This window comes from Mustela lutreola, chromosome 9, assembly GCF_030435805.1.
Source record: "Mustela lutreola isolate mMusLut2 chromosome 9, mMusLut2.pri, whole genome shotgun sequence".
In the NCBI taxonomy this organism is placed as follows: domain Eukaryota; kingdom Metazoa; phylum Chordata; class Mammalia; order Carnivora; family Mustelidae; genus Mustela; species Mustela lutreola.
The window spans coordinates 9,447,129-9,471,663 of record NC_081298.1 but is presented as its reverse complement, the minus strand read 5'-3'; the positions used below and the strand labels follow the sequence as shown (position 1 = coordinate 9,471,663).

Below are 24,535 nucleotides of genomic sequence, written 5' to 3'. Positions count from 1 at the left end.
AATTAAGAATCTTAGGATGGCAAGAGCACAGCATGAAATTAAGTGGGGGGACCTTTGTGACAGCACAGGTGGCACGCTGGTCCCCGAGGACAGCTCCACTCCTTCAACAGGAGCAGCGGTCTCCGGCTGCATGTTAGAATCACCTGCAGAACTCCAGAAAATACCATTCCTTTCTTGTCCCCCAAGGTAGATTCCATATACCTAAGAGCTTCCCAGGTGACCGTGGCCATTGTTGAGCCCACCAGACTAGAGGGACAGAACACCTTGGACAAGTGCCATGGACCAACATCCATCAAAAGCAGGCAAAGACAGGCCCAGCAAAGCCCTGATAAAAGAGTTGTGTGCTGAACACCCTTGGCATTCGGGATCTGAGCCACGTGATTCCCAGGAAAGTCCCCTCCAGTGTCAGGAGGCTGCTCAGGGCAGAGAACACTCGTGACCCAGGGTCTCTTTCCAGGTTTGAACTTAGCACAGGCTACTCCAGAGCCACCATCTCCCAGTCCCCTTCACGACAGCAAGGCTGGAGGACCAGCCAGGTAACCAGGTGAGGTGAGTGAAAGTTTACGTACAGCTTGCTGGCAGTGTTAAGGGGAAGGGGCTTGGCCTTTTCCACCTGGTTGGAGCTTAAGGCGGTGCCACCTTGGGCCACATGCGGAAGATCTAGAGGGGGAAGACAGAAGCCAGGTTCCCCAACATCAGAAGGTCGCAGTACTAGTTCTTGGTTATTTTCCAATCTGTCTCCCCCAAAATGAAACAAGAAACAGGCAAACAGGTAAGCCAGCCTTGGTTTTGCTTTACAGCAACTGATTTGATCATGAAGCCAAATGCCTGCAGTGGTATATTTAGAGGAGCAAACAGAGAATCCGAGTCTCTGGTTGGATGTCAGCCACAGAGCTGGGGCTTCCCACTTCCTTCCTCCTCAATCCCATTAACTTCTGTCAAAAGGCTTCTTTGGGACTGTCCACACCACGCTGCTCAATTTATTACTTCAATAAAATTTTTCTCTGAGACCCAGCCTAGCAGCTACCCTGCCAGGGGCTGAAACCCAAATCTGTTCTAGAAGTTTCTTTACCCTTCACACGGTTTCTGCTTCTGGACAAGAGGCAGGGATCAGGGTGGGGTGGGTGAGACAGTTCCTGCAGGTGCCGAATAGAAAGTGGTTCCCCGAACCTCATTGATCAAGGTCAGTATTTTAATGCAATTTTACGTGAAGGTAGGATCCAATTCTGCCCCTAAACAGCTGGCCTCAGTTCCTAGGCCAACTTCTAATGCTACTTTGCAACAACAAAGCGACTGACCTGCGGGCCACAGTTTGCCAATTAAAATATTTCTTTTTTTTTTTTTTTTTAAGATTTTATTTATTTATTTGAAAGACAGAGATCGCAAGTAGGCAGAGAGACAGGCAGAGGGGGAGAGAGAGGGAAGCAGGCTCCCTGCTGAGCAGAGAGCCTGATGCGGGACTCCATCCCAGGATCCTGAGATCATGACCTGAGCCGAAGGCAGAGGCTTTAACCCACTGAGCCACCCAGGCACCCTAAAATATTTCTTGATTATGGAATTTCTGGTGCCCTAGGCAAAGGCCTCCCCTTCCTTGCCCAGTCCCAGCTCTGGATGGCATTGGGAGAAAGCAGTGAACACAGGTTAAGTTCTTAGCATAATGTCTGGCTCCAAGTAGGGACTCCTGTTGCCACGGCAACAGAAAAAGGCTCATCTTCAAGAAAGAAATGAAATGCAAGGACAAAAATCATGCTCTGTAGTGCCTAGACGGCAGCGAGAAACTGTAAGCAGGAAAGAACATAAGGTCATCTTGATTTCTGGACTCTTCCCTGGGATTTTAGAGCCGGGGAATAATGAGTAAGGGTCAGAAGGACTCCGTTTTCCCTAATGCCTAACCTTGAACGCATCTGTTGCATGAAGCAGCTCCCACCTTGATGAGACCAGGACATTTAGCATTCTCAGTATCTCTTTCCCACGTTTTCAGCCCACGATCATTCACCCTGTTGCTTGCACTCAACAGTCCAGCTCAGGGGTCCGCAAACTAGGCCTTTCACATCATGGCCTTTTTCGTAAATAAAGTTTTATCAGCACACGGCTATGCCCATTCGCTTACCTACCATTCCCGGCTACTTTAGTTACAGTGGTAGAGGTGAGTAATTGTGCTACAACAGTAGAGATGAACAGAGCTGAATCATTTCATCGGAGACAAAGGCCAACAAAGCCCAGAATATTTACTATCTGGCCCTTACGATCTGGTCCCGGTGAAGTAAAACTGCTCACACACTCAGTTTCCCCTTTCAGACCCACACTGACCTTGCAAACGGAGGCAAAGAAACTTGGCCTTTCTGGTCTGCACCAGGTCAGCAGCCCCTTAGCCAACCCGGCTGTTCCCCACAGTTCTGTCACTATCTGTATATTTAGAGACTCATTCTAGAAGGGTTTACTCTTCCACTTCCTCAATTGTTTTATAAAGTTTTATTGGAACAGGTAGGTTCATTGTTTCTCTTATAGCCTATGGCTGTTTTTGAGCGAAAGCCAGAGTTTCTCACAAGAGAGACGTTATGGCCCTAGAATGCCTCCAGTATTTACAGTGTGGTCTGGAACTCTTTGCAGACCTTTGCTCTATGGGGAATCCAAATTTGCTAGGTGATACAGAGGGCGGACCAGAGACCCACGAAGTCCATACAGTTGGAGGGGGAAAAAAAACCTTCTAAAAAGGCTTTTCCTGTTTATCTGAAGAGCTGTGACAGGAAAAGTTCGAGGGACGTTTATATGATTTCTATCTGTGGGTTCCCACTTGAAAGGTCAACAGCCCACTTGCTACTAGAACAGAAACACGGATAAGAGTCATGACAAACAGAGGTGACAACCGAATCTGTACCATGCCCAGGCATTCAGTCACCAGACACTCCCGGACCTTAGAAAACAGTTCCAGGGGCGCCTGGATGGCTCAGTGGATTAAAGCCTCTGCCTTCGGCTCAGGTCATGACCCCGGGGTCCTGGGATCGAGCCCCACATCGGGCTCTCTGCTCAGCAGAGAGTCTGCTTCCTCCTCTCTCTGCCTACTTGTGATCTGTCAAATAAATAAAATCTTGAAAAGAAAACAGTTGCAAAGCAAAGATTAATTCTATCATGGGTTTCAGACATCACATTCTCCTTACACCGAGATCTGACAGTGTATCAATCATTCACCCGCTGCCACCCTCCAATCAGGTATGTTCAAACAACAGAATTCATAACGAAATAAGCTACACACCTCCCATAAGTGAACTACGTATTCCGTCGTGTACAATCTATAGAAGTTTTCTCGTCCTTTTCCTCCCAGTCTACCAAAAACAATGGATTTACACGTTTAATGTGATGAGGGCACGTAAGAATTTCTATTACTTGTACTTGAAGAAAAGATGCCGAACAACAGAACAACCGTGGGTAAGTTACATACCCACTGGCACTCCAGAGCCTCCTACGTTTTGGCCAAAGTAAAACGTCCGCCTATAAGAAGTTTGGATTTTCATTTGTTGGTTCGGCGAACACCAAATGCTGATTGGGATGAAAGACCCTCAGCTCTGCCTGTGTCCTGCATCACATGTCCCGGAACCAAGCCCGGGGCCCATGGGTGCCCCAGGTCTTTTCTATACAAGCACAGAAATGCAGCTTCGCAAGGCACAGGAGTGGGCTCAGCTACTGTTCGCTTGATCTTTGGCGCCACCTTCAGGTCAAACTGCATTTCTCATCTCCGTGGCACTCAAGGCCGGGAGAATCCTGCGAGCGTCTAGAACGCGTTCTGGAATCGGGTGGCCATGAAGAACCCCACTGCATACCCACTCGAATGGAAGGAAGCAAAGAAAAATGAAGCATTCCCCTTACCTCATTCTACAGCGCAGTCTGCCTTTTTATTATAAGACAATGATAAAAGGAACCACATGAACGCGTAAGGCAAACACTCGTCACCACCACCCAGATTAAGAAATAGAACTTCCCAGAGGCCCCCAGGTCCTCCACGGAGCGTACCCCCGCGGCCGTCCTAACCATTCCCACTATACACATCAGTTTAGTCCCCCACGTGGTCTAAATACTTTCGTAATTCCATCGCAGGTGGGTCAGTTTTAGGATCGGCCTCCATCACGAAACCATCCCTACGGGACAGAGGGGTGCGTGACGGACCTCCCCACCCCACCTTGGAACCACGGGGTCAACCTGGGGAGCCGACATTTGGAGGGGAGACAGCAACGGGGAGGGGAGCCTCCACCGAGCTGCTTTGGCGTCAGCTCTCAGGCCGGTGACCGCAGCCCACGACCTCGAGGCCAACTTTATAAAGGTGGAGCATTCCGTCCCCAGAGCTGGGGACACTGAGTCTGGCTCAATGGCCTCCCCTCGGAGGGCTGCACTGCAGTGTCTGTCCGGCGTCCGGCCAGCCCACCAGCCTCTTCGGCTGAACTAGAGGCACTGGCCGGGCTCCAGGGACGTGTCCAGCTGCCCCGCGGAGACCAGGGTGCCCAGCTGCCCCGAGGCACTGCTTTCGGGTGGGAACGTGACCAAGTCCGAGTTCTTGTTCTCACTCTGCTCGTTGTGCTGCTTCTTATGGCATCTCAGAGAGTCGTCCCTGACGAAGGAGGCACCACAGGTCTCGCAGCGGAAGGCCCGCTGGGTCACTATTTTGGCCACGTGCTGGGAGCCGCTCCCTCGGGGCCCTTCCTTGCCCTGCGGGGCCTGGTTCTCCGTTTTGGTCTCGTCCCTGTGCACCTTGTCAATGTGCTTGGCCAGGCTGCTGGGCCGCTTGGTGTCGAAGCTGCAGAAATCGCACTTGAACGGGCGGTCCTTGCAGTGCACGCGGCTGTGCACGCGCAGGGCCGCGGCGCTGGAGCACGAGTAGCTGCACTCGGGGCACTTCTCGGGGTGGTCGGCCTGGTGCAGCCGGCTGTGCTCCAGGAGGTCGGCCCGGTCCCGGCCCTGGAAGGAGCAGTGCAGGCACTTGAACGTGTGCTTGATGCGGACGTGAGACTTGAGGTTCGCCTTCATGGTGCAGCGGACATCACAGAACTCGCACTTGAAGGGCTTCTCCCCCGAGTGCACGATCATGTGCCTTTTCAAGTCCGAGCTGATTTTGAACTTGGCGCTACAGAGCCAGCACTGGAAGGGGGTGTCCCCTGACAATGGAAGGGGCGTTTCCATTAGAGCAGACAAGGACAAGCAAAGAAGTCCCCTCCCCCCTCCAAACATGCATCAGAACACCAGGTGCAGAGAGAGTTGGGTCTTTGGACTCCAGCGACGGGTAACTCCCTGACACCACCACTTACCATGTACGGTAACTTCTTTTATGCTCACATCAACCTTATGAGTGGGTCCTATGACCCCCACTGAGCAGATGGGAAAATGGAGGCTTCAAGGTCAAATAGGAGGGATTTGAACTCAGGCACCAGGGCATCCTGGCCTCTTCGTGAGGCCACTTTACTTTCGACTCTAGCTCTCATTTAATCTAATACCCCAGAACTGGACATGGAGGAGGTACGGTTTTGTTACAACTGCTGTAAATCAAACCATGACGTATTACCGACTCCAGTGTTTACGCTCTATTACGTCAACTGACTGGCTTGTATTCCTGAAGTCTCATAGTTACACAAGACTGAATTTTATATACAAAATACAGGAATACGGCAGCAGGTGACCAATTCCTGAAAATCCACGGCCTCCTCTGTACTCTGGAGCGCTGTTAAGGACTTTTAGTGCCTTTGGAGGTCACTACCCTAACAACTGTCCTCAGCTGAACATAAGCAAAGATGATCTCTCTTACCCTACACGTCCAGCCTCTCCCCACTGCTGGGTGTGTATTATATTCCTCTAGCATGAACCTTCTACGTTGGGTAAGAGCCTCCTAACTTTTAGTCCATCAGCCTGAGAAGTTTCTTGAGGATTCCCTCGTCTTCACCATACTACCTCTTCCTACTTGTTGGGATTTTGACATTTAAGTTCAAGAGCATTTGCATTCTGGCCAGTGAATTCCCATGCTTTAACGAGTTGTTTTCAGTGTTAGAATCAAACTCTATTTTAGGACTGAGTATAGTTCATTCACTGGAGGCAAATACTTCACCAGAATTCTGCACACTTTAGAGGGTCACGGTCACCCCTGGGCCATTTGACAATGGTGTCAGCATCAAGGTCACATTAATTCTCTTATCTTACATGCTCATTTTGGGTCACGGGTTAGCTTTATTCTTGATGGGACTATGCATTCGGGGGGAAAGAATCTTACCATCATCTCAAAAGTCACCCAGTCTTTTAATTATGGAACATTGTAGATGAGATTTCTTGTGGATTTTGAGTTTTTAATTCACTGAATTTCCTTTTAAGCCTCAACATAGGAATCATCCTCATACTTTCCTTTACTGAAACCTGTTAGCAATATTCAAATGGACATCAGATAGGCCACATTTTGTTTCCTCCCTGGAGAAGAATTTATCTTCAGTAACTGCCACTAGCATGACACCTGGAAGTTTGATTTATTATTTTTTTCGTTTTTGGTTTACTTTCTACTCATACACTTCAGGATACTGGTATACTTCAGTTTAGCTGGGTATAGAATTCTTCATCCAAAATCATTTCCCAGCTTTGAGGGCACTATTCCACTATCCCCCTAGAAGCTAATACCACGGGAGAAGATTTTCTAGGTTTGACTCTGCCCATCCACTCCATCTGTCCTGCTTGGCATCCTTTCCACTCTCATGGCTCCTTAGAATCAAGATATTCTTTCTTACTTGATTTTCTCACTTCTGTTCCCCCCCCACCCCAGACCTGGCCAGTGGCCAAACTTCCAGTTTCTTATTCTTTCTTAGTTATCCAAATCAGTTTTTTTTTTTTCTTCTTCTTCTTCTAGGCTCTGGAAAATTTCTTTGCCTTTGTAGCCAGCAACTTCAGTTTTAATTCATACTTCGTTCTCACTACCTTTTCACGGGACTCTTCTTGGATGCAGCGTTTCTGCTAGTGGGTAGATACCAATTAGAACTGAAGAATTCTTGTTTATGACCCAAGGTATTCTGCTAATTCCAGGATTTGTTAGATTTGGGGCATCTTAGACCACTTGTCTCTTGCCAGTGATTCATAATCCATAGGGGACATTTAGATTTAGGAAGAACAGACCAGATTAAGGACTAGGTAGAGGCGGCCACAGGTTTTACGTGCTACTGGGTAGTGTGGGCCATGTTGCCAACAGGCTTTCGCTTCTCCTCTGAACTCTGTGGCCTTGGCAGTCTACGTGCCAGTTCTGAGTCCAGACTCTCAGGGTAGTAAAACATGGGTTCAAGAGGCTGTGAGGGAGCCACAGAGTTGGGAGCCATTTGTCTGCTGGAAGAGTTTTTCTTTATTTTTTTAAACTTAGTTTCAGATGTCAGCATATCCCATCTGCTTGCCTTCTTCTACGAATTCACTGGACAACCTCATTTTCTGAGCCTTATGAGCCCCCAATCCCCACTTCTCTGTGCCTCGATAAACTGGTTGATTCTATTGTTATTCAGTGGGGTCTTACAACGGAAGAGAAAGCTTTTGGCAAAGTCTGATTTCTAACACTAGAAGCCTGTGATTTGTAGGTCCAGTCAACTAATTCTGCTACGTTTCAGAATTCAGCCATGTGATCAGTTTACGCGAAATGACTGAGACACGTCGTTTAGACGTCAGGCTTTTGAGAGACATCCCTTGCTTCCCTGTTGTGGCCTATGTTGTCGAGTTAGGAAAAAACCGAGCTGTCAGACTTTCACGTTTTACGGAACATTGGCTGTCTGGGTGAAAAACCACAGAAATGCCAACTCCTTTACATTTGACCACCAAGTCCTCTCGGTTGCTTGCATTTTAGCGAGACGGAGGTGAAGAAACTGGACAAGAAGTAAGGCACAGGTCTCTGGGCCAAGGACCTACCTGTGTGGGACCGCAGGTGGACGGTGAGCTGGCTGGAGTTGCGGCTGGCGTAAGGGCAGAGCTGGCACTTGTAGGGCCGCTCGTCCGAGTGGATCCGCAAGTGCTTCTTGAGGCTGCTGCTGTCTACGGCGGCGTAGTCACACAGGTGACACTTGTGGGGCTTCACACTGGTGTGGCAACGCATGTGCATGGTCAGGTTGTCTTTCCGGCTGAAGCACTTGTCACAGAACTCACACTTGTGGGGTTTGTCTCCTTCAAACACATAAGGAAGATTCAAGGTTTTAAGGGTTTCTCTGTTAAGGTGACTGCAAAGAGATCGGACCAAGAGGGTAGCCGGGGCCGAGGGGTCTGCCTCTTCCCTCTGTCCCAGTGCCCAGATAGGAAGATACTGGAGTACGTAGTTCAGCGCATTGGGAAACGAGAAGGTGTGCTAGTCATGGATGGCTCACAAATTATAAAGAATCGTAAGGAACAGGTAAGATCAGGGTGAAGGCCAAAAATCATAGGCCAAACCCTGTCTGGGGAAATGGAGAGTCGTTACAGAAGTCCTCAGGGTCAGATACAGGGACCTTGGAACAGCTTTCATGGTTCGCACCGAGTGGTCAGGTTGCCTCCTCCCTCAGTTGTACCAAACCATAGCAGCAATGATTTTAGAAAATGAGGGTGCTTACACCACAGAAACAGTGCAAAGCCCTCAAGTAGTTGGAGACACTCCAGAGAACAGAACCCCGTGGCCAGAGCATTTCCTCCAGTGTTCTGTCCCTCCCCTACAACCATTCCAGAATAAAAAAGTCTACCCAATAACCAAATGCTTGGGGGAAAGCCAGAACCAGGAAGACACACCCAACTCAAGAAGATGAAGATCTAAAAGCAAATACTTTTCATTCCCCCCCACTTTTTAAAAAAGATTTTATTTATTTATTTGACAGACAGAGATCATAAGCAGTCAGAGAGGCAGGCAGAGAGAGGGGAGGAAGCAGGCTCCCTGCTGAGCAGAGAGCCCGATGCGGGGCTCAATCCCAGGACCCTGAGATCATGACCTGAGCCGAAAGCAGAGGCTTAACCCACTGAGCCACCCAGGCACCCCTCATTTCCCTTCTTAAAAAGATTTTATTTATTTGACAGAGAGAGACATATAGTGACAGAGGGAACACAAGCAGGGGGAGTGGCAGAGGGAGAAGCAGGCTTCTCGCTGAGCAGGGAGCCTGATGTGGGGCTCGATCCTGGGATCCTGGGATTATGATTTGAGCCAAAGACAGATGCTTAATGACGGAGTCACGGAGGTGCCCTGGTTTTCATTTCCATAGTAATTCTTTTTTTTTTTTTTTAAAGATTTTATTTATTAATTTGACAGAGAGAAATCACAAGTAGACGGAGAGGCAGCCAGAGAGAGAGGGAAGCAGGCTCTCCGCTGAGCAGAGTGCCGGATGCGGGACTCAATCCCAGGACTCCGAGATCATGACCTGAGCCGAAGGCAGAGGCTTAACCCACTGAGCCACCCAGGCGCCCCTCCATAGTAATTCTTATTCTCCTGGGACTCTCAAGATTCCAAGTTGATGAGCGGAAAGGATGTCACAAAAAGGACTTTGAAGATGGAGCCCAAGAATCTCCCAGAAGGCTGCCCGAAAGGGAAAGTACAAGACACTAGAGCCAGCTCTAGACGGTCCAAGACAGAACAGAGAAAACAGGTATTTCTCAACACAAACGACAGTCCGGAGTCTTCAGATAGCTTATCTGCAGACAGGGAGATACAATTTCAGGAGCCCACGAAGGAGCTCTTACAATTTCAGAAAGAAATGCTCAGATCAGCATGTAACTCCTCAGACAAGGGAAGCAGTGTCTGCAAAGTTCTAAAGAAGTTACTTAAATAGAGTCCGATACTTGAATTAGCATTCTGTGGAAAGAGAAGAGAAAGCCAGCTGATGACTCAGAGCAGCACACTTGAACTGTGCACATCAGAGAAAAGGAAGTGGATAAGATGTGGGATATAATCAAGTGGAAACTATTGCTTCCAAGCCACAAGAGAACCATACAGAAAGGCAACAGAACACAAGTAAAAGTCAAGCTATATATAAGTAAGAACAGATTTAGTTTCCCTGTTAAAAGCTTTAACATATTTTAAAAATCAGCGTAATGCTCCTAAGGTACATAAATATTTTAGGAAAATGCTAAAAGATAGGAGTATTGAATACTGGATAAAAGAGAGCCACTAAAAAATACATACTGAAAAGATAAAAACAAATAGATGTAACTCAAACTTATGAATCTGATATTGTTTCCCAAAAGGTTTTTCAAAAGTCAGGGCATATTTTAAAACAGTTTTTAAAAAAGATTTTATTTATTTGAGAGAGAGAGAGAGAGATCCTAAGTAGGCAGAGAGGCAGACAGAGAGAGAGGAGGAGGCAGGCTCCCCGCTGAGCAGAGAGCCCGATGTGGGGCTTGATCCTAGGACCCTGAGATCATGACCTGAGCCAAAAGCAGAGGCTTAACCCACCATACCACCCAGGCGCCCCTTTAAAACAATTTTTAAGAAAATCAGATTACAAACTCTCTAGAGATGAGCAGGGAAAGCTGTGTGTGTCAAACCTTTTAACCTACCCCTGTTTTCAGAACAGTGTTTGTAGACATAAGTTCATTTTTAACAAAAGGCTGGAGTGAACGATGCATTTCAATCAATTAGAAGAAATCAAGATATACAGCTGTTGATCCACATAAACAAAATAATGGTTAAGAAGGGAGGTTTGCTCAAGATACCAAAACTCTAAGGTCTTCGAGCTCAGCATCACTGCCCTTTTGGCCAAGTAATCCTTTGCCATAGGCTGTCCTGAGCAGCAGATTCACCACTTCCCACTGGACACCAGTAGCACCTCTAGCCCGAGTTTTAAGAGTCAAAAAGGTCTTCTGATTATTGACAAATGTCCCCAGGACCGGGGGGCTGGGGGACGAGACTACCTGGTTGGGAACCATTCCAAGAGACAGTGGACGAGAGAAAGGGGACCACAAATCCAATCCATTATGGCCTAAGTAGAACTTTGCCCCGATAAATGAGGACTTGATGAAGTGGATAACGTTCTAGGAATATACCCAGTTACCAAGTGGGAACCAGCAGAAAACTGATCAACGGCAACTCCGGTTGCTCGGTCAGAGGTACACCCCCCATGTATACTATGTACAGTTGGAGTATTCACTGTCCCCTTTGCAGGGGAACTCTGCCTCCAATCCCAGTGACCACAGGCTTGGGCATGCGACCTGTTCTGCCCAGTGAAACAGGACTGAAATGGAGGAATCACTCTCAGGCTAATCCTTTTAAGAGCCGGTGTGTGGTTCACCATGGTTCTCTTGACCAGCTGACGTGTAACATTCCAGATCAGGCTTTTTTTTTCCCTTTTTTTTTTTTTTTTTTAGCTTTTGAGAGCGCAAGGTGGGGGGTGGCGGGGGTGGGGGGGGGATGCAGTGCACGGCGTGCCCACGGGGAGTGGAGAAGGAGAGGGAGAAGTAGTCTCCAGGGACCCAGACCCTGATCCCAGAACCCTGAGATTATGACCCGAGCCAAAGGCAGACACTTAATAGACTGAGCCACTCAGGTGCTTCCCCCGACTCAAGATCAGGGGATTCTTAATTTAGGGTTTGAGGATAAGATGTAGGAGATCCAAGACCTTACATGGGAAATTATTACATTTTTATTTCTACTACCTCTAACTGGAATTTAGCATCTACCCATCATGTAATCAACAACCCGAGACTCTGGTCAGTACACGGGAGCCACGTTCACACCCACCAAGCATACTTGCGGTTCTGAAGGGTCCTTTACGTTAATCACTACGGCACGATTAAGAGGACCTGGTAGCTGGTCTGCTAACATTAAACTTGGGTTTTTTTAAAAAAATATTTTATTTATTTGACAGGGACACATTGAGAGAGGGAACACAAGCAGGGAGTGGGAGAGGGAGAGCAGGCTTCCCGCCGAGCTGAGAGCCCGATGCGGGGCTCGATCCTAGGATCCTGGGATCATGACCTGAGCTAAAGGCAGACGCTTAACGACTGAGCCATCCAGGTGCCTCAAACTCGGGGTTTTCTTAGTGTTCCTGCATATCCCTATCATTTGGGGCCTGAGGGGGGTGGGCTCATTAAAATGGGTTTTTAATGAGATTTGGGATATCACTGACATGACATTAAGGTATACAATGTGGTGACTTAATACAAGTATAAGCTGAAAATGGATTACCAACATAAGGTTCATGAACACTGCCTTCACCTCAGATAATCACCGTTTCTTTGTGGTCAGAACACTTAAGATCTACTCTTGTCAGGACAGACTTGGAAGTCGCTACCTGAACAGCTGGCGTGCCGTACATCAGCCTCCTAGAACTCCTTCATTTTCCAGCTGGACGTTGGTACCCTCTGACCAACATTCCCCATTTCTCAAGTTGAACTTACAGAAACCGAGGAAAATGTAGTTCATGTCAGTGCGGCTGGGTTGGCCCGGAGATTCGGGGTTTCTAACAAGCTCAGGGGTGAGGCTGTCTGGTCTTTACCACACTTAAGGTAGCTGGGGTTTATGTATTAAATGCCACATGTTTACTACTGATAGAAGTGTACCTAAATACAATTTAAGGGGCTTTAATTTAAAAAATCCCAGAAAGGGCCTATAGGGTTCACAAAATTGCCAGGAGTCCACCGTAGGAAAAACCGGTCAAGATTGCCTTTATCTGGCAGGTTCCAGACAGAGGCTGCTCCACTGGCCGGGGGATGTCCCGGACAGAAGACAGCACAAAGCAGAGTGGTGACTGACTCTGGAGGACACTGAAAGGGACTGAGCGGTCTTCATTTGTCCCGGAGATGGACATGGTCCTCACAGCCTAATAATCTACACTGCCTCCATCTGCTGAAAAAGTCAGAAGCAGAGAGCAGTGTGGGCACGCTCTAAGTCTGCCAGGAACAGTGATTCACGTTCGAGTAATGGTCTACGGCACAGCGGAAGAAAGGCCCCCACTTATGCATGACCAATGAATCCGGATTCCCGTGCTAAATGAGGACAGAGGATAAAAGACAGCAGTAGTGTGAGTCCCTCTCCTTTACTAAGCTAAATACATGCATGAGCATCTTAACACATTTATAATTCAACTCTTGATTAAAAATTTTCATCCAGGATAAACTGGCATTTGGGATATAGAGAGGAAATGCAGTTTTAGAATAAAGGTAATTAACCCCCCTCTAGGGCCTGGTTTTCCAGGAGGTCTCTAATGTGAGCACACTCCGCTTTCTCACCTTCCCCCAGATAAGCGCGCAGCAAGCCCTCACTCTGGGCACACAGGCCGCATGCCCTCCCCCACACGTAGCCTCCACCTCCACGGTTCTCAAAGTGCAGTCTGTGAGTGCCTGGGGGTACCCCAGTCTCCTCTGGTTGAGTCTGTAGTCAGAAGATCTTCATTCTATTAAAAAGATGGGGATTTTCCTTTTCCATTTTGACCTCCACTCTGCTGTGGGAACACTTGGGCAGAACTACACATGCCTGAGCATGAACCACTAGCCGCTCCTTCTCCCCATCCCACCAACAGGCGGTGGCACGGAGTTTCCTCCTGGCCATACCCTCCCAGGGAACCCAAAGCCAGTTTCACGGAGGAACAGCCTTCCCAGCAGCAAAACCTAGACCTTCTATTAAATTTCTCCCTCCTGAAGTTTTTTTTTTTAAACACGGTGTCTTGAAATGGGAAGGGTACAGACCAAAGCACACGGTTGTACCAACAGGCCCTGGTGAGTTTTTCAAATTTGGGATTTGGTGAAAATCTCCTTCAGAATGAGCTATGCGAGCCTGTCCTTTCAGGGAAGACTGCCTACAGTGCTGCAGCAGCAACATCTCAGCTCTAATAAAGTTAGGATTTCCGAACCTCTATTCCCTACCCTGTGTGTGCAGCTTTCTTTTCAATTTTTCTGATGAGATTGGGAATATTAATAAGTGATTTTTTTTTTCCTATTGTAAGACGGGTCAACGTTAGGAAGGATTATGTACATTGCTAAACCAGTGTTTTCCAAGTGGCCAATGTAGGACAAGTTAAAAAAAAAAAAAATCAAGCATGATTAAGAGCCATTCAAAAAGTAAACAGAACAATGGATTTTATCAGTTTGAAAAGTTTGTGGATATGGCTCCAGATTCTATATAGCAACTGAGCCTTAAGGAACTAACCTTGGGGCACCTGGGCGGCTCAGTCCTCATCTGACTCTTGGTTTCCGCTCAGGTTGTTTTCTCTCAGGTCCTGGGCTTGAGTCCCGTGTCCAGCCCTGCACTCAGTGGGTAGTCTGCTCGAAGATTCTCTCTCCCTCTGCCCCTCCCCCCGCTTGCACGCTCCTTCTCTAAAATAAATCTTTAAAAAGTTAAAGAATCTTCCCTCTGTTGTGTTTTGGTAGGATATTAAAAATTACCGGAAAAGGCTATCCAAAATATTCCATTCCAACCACACGCAAGGCAACAGATTTTCTTCAGATGCTCAAAACACGGCAATGGACTGTATGCTGGTGGGAGAACCCAGTTGACTTCAGGAGATTTGCAAAGGTCTAGATAATACCACTGGTCACATTTTTGGGGGCAAGTAGTTACTTCTCATGAAGTACTGCTATAAGGAGCTTATTTTTTTTTTTAAATTTTTAATTTTAAGTAATCTCTCCACCTAACGTGGCGCTCAAACTCACAATCGTGAGATTAAGAGTTGCCAGCCTTACCGCTTGAGACAGCCGGTCACCTTGGCTTACTGTTATTTGTAAGTGCATACATATTTTAAAGTTCAGTTTTAATTTTTGGCACAGTAACTATACATAAAACACAAACTTGGGGTGGGGGAGATCTCAATTTTTAGATGTAAAAGGATCACAGCAGTGTTTTGAGAACCACCGTGGTATCCGTCTGGCAAAAGTCCAGCCTAAGCCTCAAAAGATGACCTGCATATAGCACCCTCCCTGCCTCTCACAGCTCAGTCCGGGATGCCCTTCAGCCCAGTCGTCCGTGCTTTTTCTTATAAGCAGAACCTTCACTCTAGAAGCTGGGCACATGGCCAGAGTCAAGACTTTTCTCCCAGCCTCCATTTCCACAGCTTGGAATGGCCATGTGACTATGTTCCAGGCCAACAGGCATGAACCCAAGTGATGGGTAACTTCTCATACCTTAAATGGGGGGTAGGGGTGTCAGTAAGCCAGCTCAGACCATGCCAGCATGGGCTACACACCTGTGATGTTAAGCAACAACATAACATAAGAGCCAAAGTCCCCAAAACCATGGGCTACCATACCCGACTGGGACTGTGGTTAAGACGGTAATATCTTGGCTTTAAACCACCATAGCTGGGTCTCATTATTAATCACAAGGGATCCTACTCCTGGGTCATGCCCTGAGGGAGAGATGCTTTAAGCCCCCCCACCCTTTTTCACCAGTTAAAATATTCAGAGCTAGAGCATTTGCCTTGGACACAGTAAAACAGCCTAAGTAAGTGCTGGAGAAGCCATCTGTCTACACCCCCTTCTGTACCCAGGAATCTGACCCCAACGACAGGGCCTTGTCTACTTTCTGTATCCCCATCATGTACTGTATTATTCCAATAAAATATTAATCCACCCCCTATCTTTCTAGGTCCACCACAGCACTGTTCACATTTGGGGATCTGGGAATTTTGTGGTAGGGTCTGACCTGAGCATCCTAGGGATTTGGAGGCACATCTGGCCCCATCCACTAGGTGGCGGTAGCATCGCCCAGCTGAGGGGGGCAGGACTGAGCCACCGACGGGCTTTGAGGTTGCCTTAGCCAGTCACGATGGTGGGGTCTCCTTCAGATGGCTTCTGCTGACCTCATCCTGGCAGCCTGGTCTTTCAAGGAGATGATCAACATTCCCTTCACTAGAAGGCCCTTTATGACCTACCCCTTCCTGGCAAAAAGGACCCTTCATTTTCTCATTTGCACAGCACGACACCCATTTCTAGCGGAGACTACTAATCGCCCAGAAGTTGGTCCTCCCATGGGAGCTCCGGAGTTTAGTGGTTTCTGGAAACCACTTCCCTGCCCCCCCTTGATGCCCGAGGTTTGTCCAATCCCATGAGGGATGCTGCTAGGGGGCGAGGCAGGGCATGGCCTAAGGGAGAGGCCCCCTTCCCCGCTTCTGCTTTCCACTAGTTAATAGAGCTGTTGCCTCGTACCTGGAGATGAAGCTATAGTTTAAGGACGACAGCCATTCTGCCAGCTCTGGAGTACTCCATAAGTTGTACTCGAGAGAAACTTGGTTATGTTTAAGCCGCCTGGTTTGGTTTCTGTAAGAGCCAACAGATCGATTTTTTTTTTTTTTTTAAAGATTTTATTTGACACAGAGAGAGAGCACAAGCAGAAGGAGCTGCAGGGAGACGGCGAAGCAGACTCCAGCTGAGCAGAGCCTGACCTGGGACTCGAGCCCAGGACTCTGGGATCATGACCTGAGCTGAAGGCAGACACTTAAACTGAGCCACCCTGGTGCCCCTAAATTTTTTTTTTAAAGATTTTATTTTAGAGGGAAAGACTGTACACACACAAGTACACATGAGTGGGGGGAAGGGCAGAGGGAAAAGGGACTCCCTGCTGAGCACAGGGCTCCATGCTGGGCTGGATACCAGCACCCTGAGATCACCACCTGATCACCACCAGATGCTTAACCAACTGAGCTACCCAGGTACCCCTTGATTTTTTATATTTATTTTTTTAGTTCTCTCTATACCCAATGTAGGGCCTGAACTCACAACCCCAAGATCAAGAGGGGCGTCCTCTCTTGACAGAGCCAGTCAGGCTCCCCAGAGACCACAATCTTAACTTCCACAGACTCGTACAGGGTCTACACTTGAGACCAATAGGTAGGCAAGGTTTTTGGAAAGAGCCAGATAGTAACCGCCTTCAGTTTTGTCCATTGCAGTTTTTTCGGGCAACGACTCAATGCCACCGTAAGGGGCCAAAGCAGCCACAGATGACATTTGGCTTGGATTTGGCTGGATTTGGCTTGCAGGCTGTAGTGTGCAGACCCTGATTATACAGCATAGAAATTTCTTTGCTACAGCAAATCTTATTTCTCTTATTCTCAGTAGCTGGCTGCTCAAGGAACGGTTAAGAAGCAACCTTAGTACTTTTATTTTTTTTAAAAGATTTGTGAGAGACAGAGCCTCGGGGAGCAAGTGCACACAAATGGGTAGGGGGCAAAGGGAGAGGGAGAAGTGGACTCCCCAGTGAGCAGGGAGCCCAACTCAGGGCTCGATCCCAGGACCCTGGGATCATGACCTGGGCCAAGGCAGACGCTTAACCCACTGAGCCATCCAGACACACAGGACCTTATCTGAGGATTACTAGAGCCACACCGCCTCTTTGTAGCCTGTCCTCACCAATCTCCCCAACTAGCGCACACCTTCCCTGCCTTTGCACCTGCTGTTCCCCCTGCTGGAATGTTCCTGGTCTTGTCTGGTTACTGCTAGCCACCGATAGCAAGTCAAGGCAAGAACCTTCTTCAGAAGGCCTTTCAGAACAGCCATGAGCCCATCCCCACGACTGATTTTCCTCGGACGCACCCCCTAGCTTCTGACTTTTGAGGCCGCAGCCCACCCCACAGACCATTTCCATCCTGTGCAGCACGCGAGGCCAGCACGCGAGGCCAGCACGCGAGGCCAGCACGCGAGGCCAGCACGCGAGGCCAGCACGCGAGGCCAGCACGCGAGGCCAGCACGCTCCAACTCCTAGCCACTTCCTTCAACGTTCAAGTTTCCAACAAAGGAATGGAGACCTACCCGTATGGATTCTCAGATGGCGGTCCAAGTCTTTCATGCCGTGGACAGTTTTGAAGTGGCAACCTAGAAGAAAAAAGCCCAGGTTTTCTCAAAATAGAGCCTCAAAAAGGAAGCACCCATAAACCTGATCAGACGCCACAAGATGCTTAGGATGCATTTGCGCATGTGCTGTGAGTGTGCGGGGGGCGGGGCCAGGACTCCGCAGGTGAGCCGGGCAGAGCTCACCCGCCAGTGCCCACTGGGGAGGGGTCTGCCCGTCCAAGTTCATGTTTCACCTGGATAGCAACAGTTGAAGGTCCTTTCTCCGAGCGTCACCGTTTGTTCCTTGGACTCTGAGGGAAGTGCCAAGGCAGGGGCTTTCTGGGCATCACTGCTGTCCGTGGAGGGACACGTTGGTTTGGGAACATTATCTTCTAATTCTGAAGCTGAAATGGACACAAAAAGAAGGGTTAATTTCTCAGATACAACCACCATGGTAAGTCTTACAGTAGAAGCAGGACTGTTTTCCCTCCATCACCTCTAAAAAAACCAAACAAAAACAAAAACAAAAAAAAACTAAAACCAAAAAAACCCCCAAATTCATTAAAAATAGAAAGCCACGTATGCTCTGGCCTTAAGTCCTTTCTTGAACTACCAACTTCCAGAAAATACAGGGAACCAGGGACATGGAAACAGAACAGACCCAACTGGCAAGACCCAGGCTGCAAAACTTTGCAACAGTGGCTTCTGAGGTGATCTAGCAAAAGCTTAGTTTGTAAAAGATCTTCCAATCCATCAGTGGCTGCTATTTTTATAAAATAGAACACAAATTACAAATGAAATAAGACAAAACAAACACATGCCATTAGAGAGGACAGAAGGCTGGTCCTGCAAGGTTAAGCTATTTTTCAAAGCTTACTCGATTTCTGAATTTGTTTGGTCTCCATTCAGTAGGTCACAGACCACACTTCAAGCACCATTGGTCTCCTGGACAAAATGCCACTGTTTCAGCAAGTCACTTAAAAGATGGAGGGGGAGGGACACCTGAGTGGCTCAATGGGTTAAGCCACTGCCTTTGGCTTAGGTCATGATCCTAGGGTCCTGGGATCGAGTCCCACATCGGGCTCCTAGCTCAGTGGGGAGCCTATTTCTCTCTCTGCCTCCCCCTGCCACTCTGCCTGCTTCTGGGTGCTGACAAATAAATCTTAAAAAAAAAAAAAAAAGGATGTTGGGGGGGTGGGGTTTGAAAACCAGACTCAAACACTTGAGAAGATGACTCGCAGTATCTAGAGGTCACTTGGATCCTGATTTAAACATATTGTAAGAGCCACTGAAGACCACAACAAGCATGAACACTAAAGTGGGTTTTTTTTTTTTTTTTTTTTTGGGTGTGAGGATGAAGCTTCGAATAATCCAGGGCAGGGGAAGAGCTGGACAGAAGAAACAAGCCTGCCTACGTGTGATTAATTGTTGAAGCCCAGCCCCAGGTACACGGGAGTTCATGGCATCATATTCTGTTACTATGGTAGAATCAGGGGACATTTGACGTTTTTGTGGGCCAAAATGGTCAGTTTCATGTGGTTCAATCTAATGTGGAGGTTTAAAAATTACTGTAATAAAAAAGCGTTCCTGAAAGATTACAAAGTGATTTCTCTCCAAACAGATTTAAATCCAAGGAATAAAAAGGTGTTGTTGATGTCTAAAGTCTTAAAAAAAAGATACTGACTAGTATATAAATTATAAATTAGAGGCCAAAGGCTGGGATGGTTTTCGCTCCAGGTAGGGAAGGTGGATTCTGTTTACAGGGAGAGGTTTTGTCCAGGTAAACCTCTTACTACGAGAAGCTAGTGAACACACTGGCGTGTGTTCACACAGGCCTTGCTTAGCTACTTATTAACTGAAACGTAACCTTTCTGAGCCTCAGTTTACGTGGCAGAGCAGGGTTAGAATGATGTAAATTTTCAGTATGATGTAAATTTTCAGTACGTCAGCTTGTGCCTTGTAAACACGAATATAGGATTGCAGAGTTCCCGTCTAAATAGTGGTGGTACTCAAAGCCCCTTAACAGGGTTTGAACAAGTGACCTAACCCTGGGGCTCTCAACAAAGGGCCATTTTGCCCCCATGGGGCATTTGGGAATGCTTGGGGACATTTTTGATGGTCCTATGTGCGCACACATAAGTGACTGTAGCATCTAGAGGGTAAAGGCCAGGGATGTAGGTAAACATCCTACAATGTCCAGGAGAGCCCCTATACCTGTATCCGAGTCACTTGGATTGTGGATTTTAGGTGCAGCTTTCCCGTGCTCACCCTCGGATAACTTGGGGTGGGGGGTGGTTAAGGGTAGATCCCAGGAACCTGCACTTTGGAGGCCCCATGATTCCATCATCTACTCTAAACCCTTGCAATTTGAAGGGTGGTCCCTAGAGCTCTAACATCAGCATAACATGGAAACTTGTTAGAAATGCAGAACTTCAGGTCCCAGTCAACAGCATCAGTCTGCACTGGAACAAGATCCCCAGGTGATTCCTAGGCCAATGCCAAGGCAATGCTTCAACACGTGCATTGGGATTACCTGGCGGGCTTGTGAAGGCGCAGGTGGCTTGGGCTCCACCTTTAGAGTTCCCGATCCAGTGGATCTGGAGTAGAGCTGGTATTTTTCGTTTTTAACAAGTTCCCACGGATGCTGATCTGGAAACCACACTTTTGAAACCTTCGGCTCTGAGAAGGGAAACTGGCTCAGAGATGAAGGTTGCAGGGCTAGAAGTTTTGAACGTTTTGTTCATTGATGTGTGTACATGAGCCACTGGGTTCTGCAAGGGAGGGAAATGCACTGTGCCATAAAAAACTTGCAACCAGGCAGAAGAGACTGATGGGTTAAAGTGATTAAAAAAAAAAAAAAAAAAGCTATCCAGGGGGCTCCTGGCACCGTTGGTTAAGCGTCTGCCTTCAGCTCATGATCTCAGGATCCTGGGATCTAGCTCCATGTCCTTGGGCTTCCTGCACAGCAGAGAGCCTGCTTCTCCTTCTCCCTCTGCTCGTGCTCTTGCTATCAAAAACAAGATTGTTTTAGGGTGCCTGGGTGGCTCAGTTGGTTAGGTGACTGCCTTTGGCTCAGGTCGTGATCCTGAAATCCTGGGGTCAAGTCCGGGATTAGGGCCCCAGCTCCACGGGGAGTCTGCTTCTCCCTCTGACTTTCTCCCCTCTCATACTCTAATAAATAAAATCTTAAAAAAAAATTGTTTTAAAAGATTTTATTTGACAGAGAGGCAGGCGGGGGTGGGGGGGAGAGCAGGCTCCCTGCTGAGCAGAGAGCCTGACATGGGGCTTGATTCCAGGACCCTGGGATCATGACCTGAGCCCAAGGCAGAGGCCTAATCCACTGAACCACCCAGGCGCCCTCAAAAATAAAATCCTAAAGACAATCCAGTGCTAGAAAGGGTCACCCAGGTTGAACATGGAGGGCCGTGAAGGGCCTCCCGAGGAGAGGACCTCCCGCGTCTCCCAAGGAGACTTCTTTACTTCTAAACACCCAGGAAACCAAGCCAGACTGGAGGCCCACTCTTCCCTGAAAACAGGGCAGCTGGGGCAGAGACCCTTCTAGTCTGAAAGAGGGGGTGGGCCACATACAGAACCCAGTATAGTACAGTGGGCATTTTAACCCTATGAACAACCACTGTACCTTTTATAAGGTTACCTCACTTTTTTTTTTTTTTAATACAGACAGATCATGACTGAAGTCTACCAGTTGACCTGCTCCATTTTATTTCTTCCAAAACCTGAGTTGCAAAGCCATCTGCAAGTTAACAGTGGCCCACTCCTGCTAACCTTGGGGCTGGAGGGGAAGCCTAGACAAACTCAAAAGGAGGTGGGCCTTTGATCAGCGGGACAGACCTAAAATGCAGGCGGAAAACCCACATCAGATGGTGGGTTGCTTTTTCTCTCCAGGGATGGCTGGTGCTTAATTCTGATTGTGTCCTGCTCCCACAGGGGGCACCCCAGTACCTCACAATGGAGAACACCCTAAGCCTTCTAAACCTGGAGGCGTCCTCACAGCCATGTAGACAAGAACAAAAGGAGCCCAGGGCACTGAGTAACAGCCAGGGGTCATTCAGGCTATTGTCTTTTATAATCGCGTCCCCCCATGATTCAACACCCCCAATTACACTCTCAAGTTCCTCTTCTGCAGAGAATCAGCAGGGACCCTGCCCCCCCTCCCATTTCAACATGTGTCCATTATAGTCCTTGGGGACAAAGGCAGGTCTGGTCTTTTGGTTAATGGTAGTTCCATCCAGCCCAATTTTGGTTTTAGGTACTCTTACTTCTAAAGTAGTTTCATTACACCTCTCCCCTCCACTACCTCCTTGGGTGTGTGGTCATCAAAGCCCAGCGACCTGCACTGCTGGAGATCGGAGGCTTACTGGCAGAGACCCGAGATCCCCCAGGTCCCTTTCTGGGCCGAGGGCAGGCAGGGGAGAGGGAGGAAAAAGTTCACCCAGAACTAGGAGGTTATCACTTAACCGCGGACGTGGGGGAGAGGAAGGGAGAGGAGACCGAGTGGGAACTGAGGTTATCTTTATCTGAAGGCAAGATAATCAGAAGGGAAGCGCCTTAGAGATGCAGATCCCCCCCCCCCCCCCCCCGCCCCAGAAATTCCAACGTGGGCGGTGCCCAGGGTAGACTGAGGAATTTAGCGAGTTCGCGAAGCTGCGTACCTGCAGGCTGTTCAGAAACCGAGGCTCGGCTGACCACAGGGTGAGAAATACTGCCCTCAGGGTTTAGGGTAATCCGGGGCCCCTGGGCGTCACCCGGACCACCTCCACCAGCCCCCTGACGGCCAGGTCAGCCCGCCAAGTCCGACCGTGGCACACTCCTCCCTCTCTAGCCTCATTTAAAGTTAAAGGGAAGTCCTCACCTGGAGCCCTTAGCCCCCCTCCCCCAGGCTGCAGCCTGACGTCCCCGGCCTCGGCACTTGCTGTTCCCTCTGCGTGGAATGTTCTCCACCATCACCGGCCCCCCTGCCCCCCCCACCCCCCGGCATCTCCAAGCCTTTCCTCCAGAACCTTCGGGTTTTTTACTCAGTGATACCCACCTCCGCGAGGCCCTCCCTGGACGATGCATTCGAAGTGCCCCCTCCCCCCTTGCCGCATCTTTCCCTTCCCAGCTTGGTGAGGTTTTGCTTCCATCGCTCACCCCTCACGCACCTTACGCCTCCCCCTTCGATCTCGAGGGCCGTTTTTCTCGACCCCACTCAGCCATAAACTCGAGAAGAACCCGATTCTGTCTGCTTGCTCACCGCTGTTGCCCTCTCCCCAGCACCTAGCTCCAGCGCCCGGCGGAAACTCGGACGTTCTCCCCCCGCCCGGACGCGGGTCTCCGAACGCCCACCTTCCAGGCGCGCCGCCCCAGGCCAGCACCGAGGAGGTCGGGGACCCGGGCGCCGGCGCGCCGCGCCGCGAAAAGGGCCCTCCGAAGGGGTCTCGGAGCACCCTCCCAGCGTGTCTGGGTGAAAAACCACGATGTACCAGCGTTTGCGGGGAGCGGCACAGTTTATCCCAAAAGGCAGAATTTACAAGGAGGTGTAACTTACAAAGGCGCTGAGCGAGGGCGCCGAGGTCCCAGCCCCAGCGCTCGAGGTGGAGGCTTCCCCCGCCCTTCCACGCCCGGAGCCCCGCACCCGCGCGGGTCCCCCCCGAGCGTCCGAGAAACTGCCGGCAGCGGCCAGGCGGGGCGTCCCCGGCGCCACTCACCCGGGACCCCCGCCACCCTGGGGCCAGCCTCTGCGAACTCGCGGCGCGCGGGCTGCGGCTCCTTGGAGTTGAGGTGCTGAGGCTTGGCCTGCTTGCGCCGCGACATGGCGAGAAGAGCGCGGCCCCCGGCGAGTCGCTGCGAGTGGCCTGCCTCCCACAACCGCTTCCCGGAGTTCGGAAATTACCCCCCCCCCCCCCCGCTCCCCCGGCTGGAGCGCGCATGTCCTGGCAATTCTGCTCCTCAGCCGAGCGGGGCGATTTATCAAGAACCCTGACGGCTGATTGGCCCGGAGCCAAGACCTCGGGGGTCCGGGGGAAGAGTGGTCCGCGCCCCTGCAGCCCACAGCACCTGAGAGCTCGTTAGGAATGCAGACTCTCGGGCTCCACCCCAGACCCGCTGAATCAGAATCTGCATTTTAACAAGCTCCCCAGGTGATTCGCATACACATTAAAGTTTGAGAAACCGTGTCTGCATTTTAACGAGATCCCCAGGTGATTCGTTTGCCCATTAAAATTGCAGAAGCACAGCTCGCCTCCAACTTTCATGTGCGCTCGATTCACTGGGGATCTCGTTAAAATGCAGATTCTGACTCAGTGGGTCTGGGGTGGGGCCTGAGCTTCGGTATTTCTAACGAGCTCCCAGGCGAGGCCACTGCCGCGGCTGCGGCACAGGCCGTGTTTTTAGATTCTGACTTAATTAGTCTGGGCCGAAACCTGGGCATTGGGGTGGTTGTTTTTTTTTTTTTTTTAAAGCTCCCCAGGTTATTCTGATGTGCAGCCAAGGTTGAGAAGCACGGCCTCCACCGTCTTCGTATTTAAAATTTAAATGAGGCCAGAGAGTCTCCAACCGCAGATGAACCGCTTTGCTGAGGAGCCCATTAAAAACGCAGATTCCGAAAGTTTTGGCTTCACGCGGCAGAGCCCAGTAATCTGTATTTCTATAAGACGCCCCCAAACCGCACCCCATCCCTCGCGCGCGGTGACTCGGGCGCTCCGGGTCTCGGACCACACGCACGGGAGGCCTCGCCGCCCACAGGGGCGTGGGCCCGCCCAGCAGGTGACTGAGGCGTGGTCCTGGGGGGGAGGTGGTTGAGCTAATCGGCGTTCATGCTCAGACTGGCTGGTAC

At 49.4% G+C, this 24,535-nt stretch overlaps 1 protein-coding gene across 2 annotated transcripts in view; it reads right to left on the bottom strand.

Annotated features, from left to right (window-relative positions):
• Positions 1-3,865: 3,865 nt before the first annotated feature.
• Positions 3,866-24,535, bottom strand: part of ZFP64 (ZFP64 zinc finger protein) — an 87,731-nt gene continuing 67,061 nt past the window's right edge. The window contains exons 1-5 of one of the 2 annotated variants that reach the window (XM_059132647.1): positions 23,409-23,608; positions 17,955-18,104; positions 17,680-17,742; positions 7,903-8,154; positions 3,866-5,144 (exon numbers count right to left, since the gene is read on the bottom strand). In XM_059132647.1, coding sequence (XP_058988630.1) covers positions 4,435-5,144; positions 7,903-8,154; positions 17,680-17,742; positions 17,955-18,104; positions 23,409-23,514 — 1,281 coding nt within the window. In that variant the 5' untranslated portion in view covers positions 23,515-23,608 and the 3' untranslated portion in view covers positions 3,866-4,434. Of the gene's footprint in view, positions 5,145-7,902; positions 8,155-17,679; positions 17,743-17,954; positions 18,105-23,408; positions 23,609-24,535 lie in introns of those variants that run through there. The other variant, XM_059132645.1, reaches the window with a different exon arrangement.